The sequence below is a fragment of the Hemicordylus capensis genome, chromosome 2, assembly GCF_027244095.1.
Source record: "Hemicordylus capensis ecotype Gifberg chromosome 2, rHemCap1.1.pri, whole genome shotgun sequence".
Classification (NCBI taxonomy): domain Eukaryota; kingdom Metazoa; phylum Chordata; class Lepidosauria; order Squamata; family Cordylidae; genus Hemicordylus; species Hemicordylus capensis.
Window position 1 is genome coordinate 383,292,000 of NC_069658.1, and position 12,468 is coordinate 383,304,467.

At 44.6% G+C, this 12,468-nt stretch overlaps 1 protein-coding gene across 2 annotated transcripts in view; it reads left to right on the plus strand.

The window, feature by feature from the left end:
• The first annotated feature begins 3,691 nt into the window (after positions 1-3,691).
• The window catches only part of CFAP52 (cilia and flagella associated protein 52), a 55,030-nt gene continuing 46,253 nt past the window's right edge, over positions 3,692-12,468 (plus strand). Inside the window, exons 1-5 of one of the 2 annotated variants that reach the window (XM_053301759.1) lie at positions 3,692-3,848; positions 5,858-6,057; positions 6,989-7,125; positions 9,344-9,472; positions 10,324-10,423. In XM_053301759.1, the coding sequence (XP_053157734.1) occupies positions 3,773-3,848; positions 5,858-6,057; positions 6,989-7,125; positions 9,344-9,472; positions 10,324-10,423 (642 nt within the window). In that variant the 5' untranslated portion in view covers positions 3,692-3,772. Of the gene's footprint in view, positions 3,849-3,875; positions 4,148-5,857; positions 6,058-6,988; positions 7,126-9,343; positions 9,473-10,323; positions 10,424-12,468 lie in introns of those variants that run through there. The other variant, XM_053301760.1, reaches the window with a different exon arrangement.

Below are 12,468 nucleotides of genomic sequence, written 5' to 3' on the forward strand. Positions count from 1 at the left end.
TATTTGGGTGGTCAACCATGCGCACATGGGCTGCTGGGGGGAGCGGCAGAGGAGCAGGTGAGGACCTGCTCTCCTCACTTTTAAAGTCTGCCCCATCCACCACTGCCCTCCACCAGTTGAACCAGCTCAGCAGCCCATCAAACCAGTTCGGCTTGGAATCTGTGCACGAATCTCAGTTCATGCACATCCCTACGTTGAGCTCCTCCAAGGAAGTGCAGGATGTAAATAGAAAGATTAGTAGGACTGAAGGACTCCACACCTGGTTACTGCCAAGAAGGTATGGTTAATACCAGAGGTTGGAGGAGACAGGCACTTGTCCCCAAATAATGTCCTCCCAACCAAATAGCCAGCGCCACCATCTCTGTTTAACTTGGCAAGAACTGGACTCAGCTGTACGGGTGTCAGCACCTGGATGGTGAAAGCACTCAAGATGAAAGCCTCCTCAAAACATAGAACTCAAAGGAAGTCTTACGATTTTCTGATGGTAGATAGCATACTTCTGTTGCTTCATTAAGCTGACAACACGCATGTTAAAAAATGATGCAAAACACTGTGTGCCCAAGCGTGAAAGATTGTCTTGAGAACCCCGCCTTTGTCTTTACTGGCTTCTCTATGAATGAAAAAAATAGCAACACTTCATTGATGTGTAGGTAACTAGCTCTTCCGAAAAGAACGACAGTACTCTAGTCCTCACAGGGGATAGAAAGTACACATACCCTATGCACAGATTAGAGAGAGTGGAAAGGGAAATTTTTCTCCCTCTCACAACACTAGAACCAGGGATCAGCCCATGAAACTGAAGGCTGAGAAATTTAAGACTGACAAAAGGAAGCCCTTTCCCAAGGGGCTTAGACAAATTCAAGGAGGACAGGTCTATCAATGACTACTAGTCTGAGGGCTATAGGGCATCTCCAGCCTTGGAAGCAAAATGCCTCTTAACACCAGTTGCAGGGGAGCAACAATAGGAGAGAGGGCATGGCCTCATCCATCTCTTTCCTGTGGGCTTCTCAGAGGCATCTGGTGGACCACTGTGTGTTTCAGGATGCTGGACTAGATAGACCTTGGGCCTGATCCAGCAGACTGTTCTTAAACAGAACATATATACCAGATGTCCTACTAAGCACACTTTTTGTCTGCAGTTGTGACTGCCTATTGTCTTCTGCTACCACTCACTGTTGGTCCTTGTTTTTCAGTAGGTGTCAACTCTGAAAAACAAACAATGAACAAAAAAAGAATACTTCTGTTCAGCTCTGCATGTAGGCATGGCACTTCAAAACAAGTTGCTCTGTTAAAGCAGCTAAGGTTCCTTATCCAAGTTTGGTGTATAGGGAAGCAAAAACGGAGAAACAGTGACTTGCCCACTTCCCTTTGGTGTGATGTCCTGTGCTCTATGAAGTCAGCAACACATCAACACCCTGACAAGGCTTAAAAGAAACAGCCAGGAAGGATACAGGCTGTTCAGTCTCCACAAAGCACACAGGAACTCCTGATGAGAAAGTGTTCCTTTCACTGGAGCAGGTACGGATGCCTCAAAAAGTAGGGCACACACACACACACACACACACACACACATACACACACACCAGCACTTGCCAAAGATAGCATAATTGGCTGCCTGTCCTACCTTAGGAAAAGCAAAAAGTGGCAGCTTGTCTGAAAGTAGGACAGCCCCTATCAAAAGCAGGATTCTCTCCCCACTGTAGCTAGAAGGAAGAGAGGTAGGTCAAGTGGAAAAAAAAAAGGTGGGAAGACAAGAGTTATTCTAGACATTTTACTTTTATTAAAATGACTGCTTTGCTCCATGCGGAAGGGAAAGCGCCCAGAATATACTCTTGACAATGAACCACTGAGTCCAGCTAAGAGCCTTGCCACGTTCCAGGCTCCCCTTAGTGACACTTTGGGTGAATTTGTTAGCAGTCTCTCTATAAATATTTGATTCTGGCATTACTCTTTCAACAGAATCCAAAACATATGAAAAAAGCAGCAGCCTGAACCATTTGCTCAATTTACAGCTTCATTGGTATGGCAAGCCCAAAGCGCTGCAGTGGTCCTGACATTCCTAGTTATGGCCACAGGGGAACATGCATTCTCATCTAAGAGTTGCCAAGCATTCAAGCATTTTTTTTCTAACCTACTGGTCAAGTGAACTGGGTGTCCTGTTGTACAGGTTAGCCATTTGGGGACTATTTCCAACCAGGAACAAATTTCTAGGACTTCAGGTTTAGAGTCCATATTATCCACATGGCATCCACACATCTCATTCCTGTATGAATGCCTCTTTCTGTTACTGCAACAGTAAATCAGAAGAGGGCACGATGTCCGTAGAATACACACTACTAGGCAGGGTCTGTGGAAGTTAAAACCAACCTGGTGCATTTCTGGGATGGCATCATTCTGAAAACAAGCCAGGTTCTCACTGCCACCCTCCACAAGCCTTTCTATCAGGATTCAGGCAATGCACATCAGGTTCTCTGTAGTTCCAGTGGGTGCCTTCTGGTGAGGGGAAACACAAAAATGTTTCCTTGGAACTATTTGTGTTGTGTTCTTCCTCCCCACATTTCTTGGTGACAGAACAGATCTGGGCCATGTGACTTGCAGATCTTCAGTGTCAAGCAATCCAGCTGCTGACTTTCCCCCTTAAAATACCACCTCAAACTAGACAACAAATGCATCTTTAAACAAGGGCTGAGGTTTTATGTTGACCCCAGTCCCTCAAAACAAACTCTATCCTAAGTCTCCCTGGGTGTATGGCAGACCGACATCTGAACATCAGACCTGGGTTTCTAGCTGTTTTCCAGGGGTGATCTGGAGGATGACTCTAAGCTCTATTGTGCCCATGCTTGTGTATTCAACAACAGGTATTTATATAGCTACTTTCAACAAAAGTTCCCAAAGCGGTTTACAAAGAGAAATAAAAAACAAAGATGGATCCCTGTCCCCAATCTCAAAAGAAACGTATGACAGACACCAGGAACAGCCACTGGAGGAATGCTGTGCTGGGGCTGGATAGGGCCAGTTGCTCTCCCCCTGCCCAATAAAGAGTCACCACTTTTAAAAGATGCCTCTTTGCTCAGTTAGCAGGGGCATAATTAAAACCAGGATCACCTATTTATTTGGTTATCACGCGGTACAAAGAGGAACCAATGCAATTCTCTTAAAATATTGGGAGTTTTGTTTGTTAACATTTATTTCCAAATGTAGTGAAAAGCAATGTAGTGAAAAACTTGAAGCTTTCTGTGAATCCCACCCATCCATCCATCCATTTCTCCTATGCAATTTGCTTCTCCTGCTGCTCCCTACTGAAATGTGAAATAGTCTTGGGTAGGCAGAATTGTGCGGGGGTGAGGGGTAGGGTGTTGCAGAGCTTTGTTTAGTTCTTAGAGCAAAGCCTCGGAAGTCTGCAACCCTTTTTATGTCTGCGTGACGCCTTCTTTTCTCCCTACAGTCTTCATCCCCAAACAGCAGCAGCAACCTTACCTGTCATTCGCCGGCATTCCTTAAAGCCAAGCCCCACCAGCAGGCCACCCTTCAGACCCGCACACATCTTTAGACACACACCAAGCTAGCCCACCCCCTACTCCAACTCCAAGAGGACCACACATTAGGAGCCACGCCCACTCCCGCCTAAGTGAGTTCCTACGCACGCGCAGCTGGCTAGCTTGGCGGTCGGTCAGGGAGACGGACCAAGTTTCTCGTGCGCCTGCGCGGTTTCTATAGTGACGAGCGTACACTACACAGCCGCTGAGCAAGGGGCCAAGTGGGGAGGCGCACCATGGCGGCCGGGGATGGGGACTCCACGACCGATGAACTGGCTGGCCTCGAGCTAGAGGCGATCATCGGCTTCAACGGTATCGGGCGAAAGGAGCGGGCGGGAGATGTCAGGGGTTGAAGCCCATAAGTGAGAAGTCAATGCTCCCTTGCTTAAAAAGAAAACGAAGAGGTGCCGGGGCTCAGTGCTGCCTCAAATATATACGCCTGTGTTGGGGGACCTGGAAGCCCCGTCCTCTTAGACTGGCTGAGAGTTCTCTGTGGTTGCTCACTGTGAAACACATGAACTCTGCACATGCTCATGGGCATTCTTTTATTCACATATTCCAGGACTGAGCGGAGGCTTTCCAAACCGCAATTTAGAAAGGAAAGGCAGCAGGTGTGCATGAATAAAATGTTTTAAATACAAATGTTTCAATACTATATATAAAAATTTAAAACATTTAGTCTCAGAGGGAGGACTGGTCGAAAGTGAGCCCTTCATTTTCCAGTCCTGCTGTTGGTACTAAAGAAGATTGCCAGCTGTCAGGTGCAGTGGGATGGCTAAATCTCATCCTCCAGTTTCCATAATTGCTGTTGCCACTGAAGAATTATTAACTGAGATTAGCCAGTTCAGCTATCCATATTCCAATCAAGAATAATCTTCTGGATGATGATATTTGCTATGATTTGATACTGAATTGTTGTAACTGTTTTGAGTAACGGTAATTTTTGAGCTGCCTTCAGTACGCTAACAAATGTTGGGCTATAAATCTAAAATAAATAAATAAAGCATGTTCAGGGGCCTAACCTCTGAGAGTCCCATTTAAGGTCCAGTTTGAGGTTTAGGGGTGTTAAGTTGCAGTGCTAAGGAAGGGTTAGTGATAGTTGAGAGTTGTTCAAGGCTTGGGCTTGGAGCATGGGTGTAGCTATAATTGAACTGATGGGTTCAAAGAATCCAACCCCACAGCCCAGCTCCTGAGCTTCCACGCCCCCCCCCCCAGCTCCACCTCTCCCTATTTTCTTTGTTATCTCCCTCACTCCGAGTGGCCACTGGGGAGAGGGGCAGACACAGGTCCTCTCTCCCCTAGCTATGCTCCTGGCCTGGAGGAATGAGCTCAAGTTTTGTTTGGTGAGGTCTTCATGGAATTTATTTGGAAGGTGTGGGATCTTTGTGGAAGGAAGTTGGTGTTTCACTGAAGCTATTTTCCATTAGCTTTTTATTTTTGTTAAGGTAGAAAGTTTCTTTTCAGTTTTCCTTTGTGGGGAGTTTCCAGAGCTCTATGATAAGTGATAGAGTTTCCATGGAAGGCAGACCATGAAGTATGGGAAGCCAAATCAGTATTAGGGACTTGGGTGCTTTTCTGGGAAGTGAGAGCATTTTGAAGGGGATAGTTAGGATATATATATAGAGAGAGAAATGTAATTTCATTTATATCCAGGGAGTCTTGTGCATTTTGATTTGGAGAATATCAGAGTTGGAGGAGAAGATCTGAATATCTACATTGGGTTATTGAATAATCCCATTGTGAGACAGACTGTGGAGTAGGAGCTCTTTCAGCATTCCCCCAGAAGCCACAGATATCTTCTAGTCAAGAAAGTTCTGGTTAAATATTTAAAGCAGCTGAGAACCAGTTCCTTCTATCTCTCAGATCTTTGCCCATAGGTGGAGTGGACTGGGAGTTAATCTGTATGGATCAAAAAAGGATCTGAGCACAGAGTTCTGCCCTAAAACTACGGAGTAGATCAAACTCAATATTCAATTCAGTATATCCCCTAATGTCTTTGTAAAAGAGTGGAATGAAAGGTTGGGAGAGAAATCTGACTGGTAGGAAGCAAAAATGAACACTAGCGGAGTGCAGATCAAACAAGGAAGTGCAAAGGAATGCTAGTGGGCGATGAGGAGCAGCATGGAGGAACCTTTTGTGCTCAGAGGTTTGTTTCACTCACTGTCACTCACTGCACATAGGAAACCAGTTAGAGATGTATAAGAAGAAGGTCCTCCCCACTTACAAGGTGCAGCCAGTTAAACCTCAAAGTACCCAACCCCTCAGTCTTTCTTAGTAGCATGACCCTGACTTTCTCTTCCCTCTCCCCCTTTTGTTTGTAGGGCATGTTCCTGATGGTCTCATTTGCCACCCAGATCGGGAGCACCTCATCTATCCTCTGGGCTGTACAGTCATTGTCCAAGGCATAAATATTCGCACCCAGGATTTCTTACATGGACACACCAACAATGTTTCCTGTGTCACAGTTTCTCCTAGTGGTAGTTATGTGGCTTCTGGCCAGATCACATTCATGGGCTTCAAGGTATTATTATTATTATTATTATTATTATTATTATTATTATTATTATTATTATTATTATTATTACATTTATATCCCGCTCTTTCTCCAGGGAGCCCAGAGCGGTGTACTACATACTTGAGTTTCTCTTTCACAACAACCCTGTGAAGTAGGTTAGGCTGAGAGAGAAGTGACTGGCCCAGAGTATACAGGTACTCTGAGGTACACAGAGCTCCTAAATAATGTATTTGATTCTCAGGGGATGCTACAATGGCCTGGGGAGAGGATGACCCTGGAATCTGGTTTCTCATCCTTAGTCTGTTTCTTTAGCCTAGAAATTGTTTACGCCTACAGGATTAAGTCCTGAAACATTAAATCTGTGAGGAAGATCTGTTGAAAAATCCTATTGTATGTACTTCCATCTGGGCTAATTGATAGGACCAAGTCTATGTTGGTTTTCTGATGAAGATTTTAATCCTCTATGCACACATTAAAGCATTCCCTTTGAAAGGTGTTTGTGTTGAAGAGTGAGAGGACACTGCCATGTAGATTTAAAAGAGCAACAAAATGAGGAGCTAAGAGGTATGACAACTGTATTTCTGAACTGCTTCATAGCAGTATGTGTGCCTGTGTATGTGTATGTCAGTGAGCAAATCACTTGGAAACTTTTACCTTCTTTATGTGGAAGCCAGTGATTGCTTACTCTGTACACACCTGGCTAAAAGACTGGCAGCATTATGATACTTTAAAATGTAAATCATTTCAAGACAGTCATATTTTTTAACTCTTCTGATTTATGCTGATACATTATTTTGGGGGAGTGATTCAACCAGCTCTCTATATCAGTGAGGCTGTAATTTTACAATGATTTTTTTTTAACATTTCTTTTACACCTGGAATTTGGTGCTTACCTAAGTACTGTTGCAATGCTTATCTTTATTGTTTTGTGTCCTAGGCAGATATCATTTTATGGGACTATGCAAAAAAAGAAATGTTGGCTCGGCTGTCACTTCACAAGGGTAAAATTGAAAATCTCGCCTTTTCTCCAAATGAGCTTTATCTAGTATCACTGGGAGGTCAGGATGATGGAAGGTACTGTTCATTAAGGAACGTTTTCTCTTCTTTTCTGTCCTGTTTCCCTAAGATAATGTACAGAAGCAAGGAGAAAATGGCTGAAGATGTGAACCATTGCAGTGTTGAAATTACTGAATGCTTGTCTGACATAGACAGCTGACAAAACTCCTGGAAGCTGCTCTGCCAATTAAATGTTACTGCATCATGTTTGACTTTTCCAACATGATAGCATAACTCTTTCCCCATTTCCTTGCTACTGCCTTAAACACATCTTAGAGAAACAAGGAAAAGCCCTAAGTCTTCCGTTTAAGTGACAAAGCAAGTCAAAAGGCCATGCCTCTGTTCCAAATATTTCTACAGATCCAAAGCAGGAGATTTAAAATGAGAGCTCTTGAAGCTAAAAACTCTGTGTCCTCTGTTGCAGATGCTCTTTTCAGTCACACAGACCCTGTGATATATTTTGTCCCTTCCAACTTCATATAACAGGCTTGTCTATCTGGAGGTAATCCCCTAGCCCCTTCTACCTAAATCTCCCTCTCCTCGCACAACCTCTGAATAAACTCAAAGCTGGTGGGGATGAAAGGAGTTATTAGTAAGGTACTGTACAGGAAAGGACCACACCACACAAGCTATAATGTGTGCAAGCCACACCTGCACAATTTGTGATCTTTCAAGCTGAATGTAGCCCACCAATCATGTTTTGTAGTCTGCCAGGTGCTTCACAATCCTCCCTGATTCTGCTGCTTGCTTCAGCCTGAAAACATGGGAGGTAGGCTTGTGCCCGAAACGTTTCGGCAGCCATTGAAAAGGCCGCCGAAACGTTTCGGGTGTCGGGGCAGATTCGGTGATTCGGCGCCGGCGGGGGTAGGGCTTTAAGGGCGGGGGAGAGTGTACTCACCCCCCCTGCCGCGTTTCCCCCGCCGGCGCTCTCCGAATTTGAAGCCCCTCGGGGCGGCAGCGTTCCTCCTTGCCGCCCCGTTTGCCCCCTCGGCCGGAAGTGGCCGGAAGTTCCGAGCGCGCGTGCGCGCGCACGACGGGCGCACGCGCGCTTGGAACTTCCGGCCACTTCCGGCCGAGGGGGCAAACGGGGCGGCAAGGAGGAACGCTGCCGCCCCGAGGGGCTTCAAATTCGGAGAGCGCCGGCGGGGGAAACGCGGCGGGGGGGGTGAGTACACTCTCCCCCGCCCTTAAAGCCCTACCCCCGCCGGCGCCGATAAATATCGTGCACATCCCTAATGGGAGGTTGTCAAGCACCTGGTAGGCCACAATATTTGGGGTATTGGGCTGCTTTTCTTGGAGAATCGCACGTTGAGTGGGCCCTAGCAGAAGCATTTACCTTGATTGTCTCTGTATTGTCTAAGAAAATTGCCTCTGTATACAAAGTTTAGTCCTGGAAAACATACCTGCCAACATGTCCCTATTTTCCCAGATGGGAAAACAGGGACGTGTTGGCAGGTATGGGGAAATGCTGTGCACCAGCCTGAGACAGGAAAACACTAATAGGTGAGTATTTGAGCATATTAAATTATATTGCCTTGATAGGACTACTCATGCTTAAAGCAGAGCAAAGAGAGGTAATGCATGCATGTATCTGTGTTGGTTTGGATTGTATTATTGGTGGCTCATTCTTATATATTTGGAGCCCAGTATGTGTTTGAAAAGCCACCTAATGGTACAGCGGGGAAATGCTTGACTAGCAAGCAGAAGGTTGCTGGTTCAAATCCCTGTTGGTACTATATCAGGCAGGAGCAATATAGGAAGATGCTGAAAGGCATCATCTCATACTGCATGGGAGGAGGCAATAGTAAACCCCTCCGGTATTCTACCAAAAGAAAACCACAGAGATCTGTGGGCGCCAGGAGTCGAAATCGACTTGACGGCACATTTTACCTTTATCTGTTTGCAACATCTGAATATACTGGCATCAGTATGTTTTCTGACATTGCACTAATGGTGTAGTCAGTACTCTCCAACTTATTATGTAACATCGCTAATCTCAGAATTGGACTGTAAATGTATGATCAAGATTGCATTGCTGCATGAAGTGCCATTCCCAACCTACAATTTTGTGATGGACTCTGTTTCAGTGTGCAAATGCCATTTGTGTTAAATCTGTTGTGCTTCTAAGGCTGCAATCCTGTTTTTACTGAATTCACTAGGACATATTTATTGGCTTGTTTGTTATTTACATGGAAGTCAAATAATAATTTTTAAAACCCTCTTTTCTTTCTGGCAGTATAGTGGTGTGGAGTGTCTTGAAGAAAGAGGCCATTTGTGGCAGTCCTGCTGCTGCTCGTAGTGCTGGGAACCCAACCGCATTGGTGTATTCCAACTGCAGGGACGAGATGTTTGTTAGCGCTGGAAAGTATGACTTTGTTTTCTTGGAAGAGGCACACCCATCCCTTTAAAAAAAACAAAAAACCAGACCCTATACATCTATCCCATTGCAAAAAAACAACTTGAATGACTGACAAGAATACCAATCAAGTCAGAGAGAGTTTTTTATTTAGTGTCTCTAAGGATGGAGGTGGTGGAATGGCTTGTTTCATAACCGGTCTTTCTATATGTTTTACTCAAAGCCATATGTTTGTAAAGCAGTGTAGCAAGAGCTGCATCCTTCAATTCTATGATGAATTAGAGAAGTTGTACACCAGACTCCTCCTATAATGTTTGCAGTGTTTACATCCAAAGGTGTAAAAAGGGCAGAACATTGTGAAAATGCTCAGCACTGTGGCCTTTTAATACTTGAAGAAGGGTATTTTTAAAATGCTGGTTGTTTCTTTTTTCATCACTGGTGGTATGAAATCATCTGCTTTAAAAGAGTGAGGCAGAGGAATCGGTCATCTGAATTTTCCTTAGGGCTTGCTGTATCTTAAATGATTGCTACTTCCTTGTAGCCAATTGCAGACAGCTTATATGGAAAATAGAATTGGTTCTGTGGTCAGGACATATTTTAATCTTCTCTGAAATGATATAAGCAACCAACCCATGGCAGGGGGTGGAGGGGGGGCTTTGGATTACAGGAGCATTGAGTGAGTTTGGGTTTCTTATATATTATAGTGATGTATAGGAAGTTGGTGTACACTTATATTTTCTTTTAAGTGGATGTGCCTGACATTAGAAGAGCTAGAAATAAAATAGTAAGTAGCTTTGAGCACTGTGGGTTAATTTGATAGTGGTCTCTCTGGAACTGATTTGGCAATATGTTGTTTGCAGTGGAACCATTCGTGTGTGGGAATTGGATTTACCCAACAGAAAAATCCGAGGAACTGAGTGTCAAACAGGGCAGCTAAAAAGAATAGTTACGTGTGCTATGGTAAGAAGTCTACTGAGCTGACATTTACAGTGTAGAGAGAAGCTAAGTCCCTCACCTCAAAGAGCAATCTGTAGCAGTGTTAATTATCTTGAAAAGTGTCTCTTTAAGGTTTTCATACTTTTGATTCAAGAAGCTGAGAAATCCATGCTAGCACTGTTGAGGACCAGCCCAGAAGTAGAACCAGATGAGATCTTCTCCATGAAGGAAGATCTCATTGCCAGCTCTGGCACATACAGGTACCAAAGCGAGGCAATTGACTCCACAGACACCCAGATCTCCATCCCATTCATGGAGTCTATAGAGCAAGGCTGCACAACTTCAGTCCTCCTGTAGATGTTGGACTACAACTTCCATCATACCTGACCATTGGCCACTGTGGCTGGGGATGATGGGAGTTATAGTCCAAAAACAGCTGACGGACTGAAGTTGTGTACCCCTGCTATAGAGTCAGGGCTCTGATTGGTCACACACACCAGTTCCGACCATAATTAACCCTGGGGTCCCAAGAGCAGAAGCTTATCTAGGGAAAATAGCGCCTAGGGCAAGCACTGAAATTGCGCCCCCTGTCCAAACATCTTACACCCATCTTTCAGATAACTTTACCATAATATCAGCTGAAAAATACTAGTCAAGCTCGTTAATCTTTTAATATTTCAAAAAATATTTAGCAGTGGACGTAGCCAGACCAAAAAACGCTGGAAAACTACAAATTTCAGTATGCTGGGGCTCATGAAATACCCAAATACTTTGTGGAGGTGTACTTGGAAAACTAAACAGAAGTGCCTGTCTAATTCTCTACTATGCATTGTAGCATCATTACAACATAAGTTTTTAAAATCAATGGAGAATTTGGCTTTTCCCAGATACTCTGAAAATAATTAAAGGATATGCAGAGTAAACTGTGTCACTGCTTGGAATATAGTCTAGTCTTTCAGAAAGACAGTTAAAATGAGAGAAAGAGAGCAAGAAACTCTCAGTGGGCCTTAATACTAAGGATTCCACACTCATTGAAAGACAAACTCACCATTAATAGCCATATTACTAAGACATCACATTTAACTCACTTATCACAAGAAGCAAAGTAAGATCAAATGAATACAATCCTATCTCATAAGCTTCAGCTCAGTATTCACAAGCCCTGATTCTCTGTACATAGTGCCAAACGAAATATGTGTACAGTGACTTATATTCTATTTTTTTTAAAAATTACCTGTAGCCCCTTTGAGGGGCTTCCTAAGGGCCATGGGGGATGGTCTGCAAAGGTTCCCCCTCCCCCCACTGGCCTCTAGGGCCTCACAGAGACCATTTGAGCATGTGTGGTGGCCATGCCACCACGCATGCTCAAATGGCCTTTGCGAGGCCTGGCCTTGGGCCTCACAGAGGCTATCTGAGCATGCGCAGTGGCCATTTTGTTTTCAGCAGCCATTTTTATTTATTTATTTAATTTAAAAAAATGGTGCCCCCCTTCAAGTGGCGCCCGGGGCACGTGCCCTGCCTGCCCTACCCTAGATACGCCCCTGCCCAAGAGCAGAGATGGCAACAAGTCTGAGCCAGAGCCCAGAGACAAAAGCATAGTGCACATAAAATTAGGCTTCCATTTCTGAGCTCTGCATTCAGGAGGAACCATGAACCAATGTGTACTCCCAGACCAGGGCCCCATTGATGCTCTAGGATGCGGGAAGGGTCAGCAAGGCCAGCTGTGATGATCTCACTTGCTGCCTAGCTGTTGCTGGTACAAAACGTCATGACTACAGTGCTACTTTGGCAACCTTGTCCTGGGCCTGCTCCTTGCCTTGCTCGACAGCTCCCTGTCCTTGCAGATAAGATGCAGTACCCAAGCCACACACAACAATGGTAGCAGGAATGGAACATTAAGACAGTTTTAAAAAATACCAAGGTCCTTTTATGTGAGATGGCATCTAGTCTTTACCCTTACCACTCAAAAGAAAACCTGGCAATTAATTTATGTGCTGGAGCAAAGCCATTCACTTACCACTGTGAAGGGTGTAGTATATTCACCTAATCTTTCTCCCCTTGCTCATTCC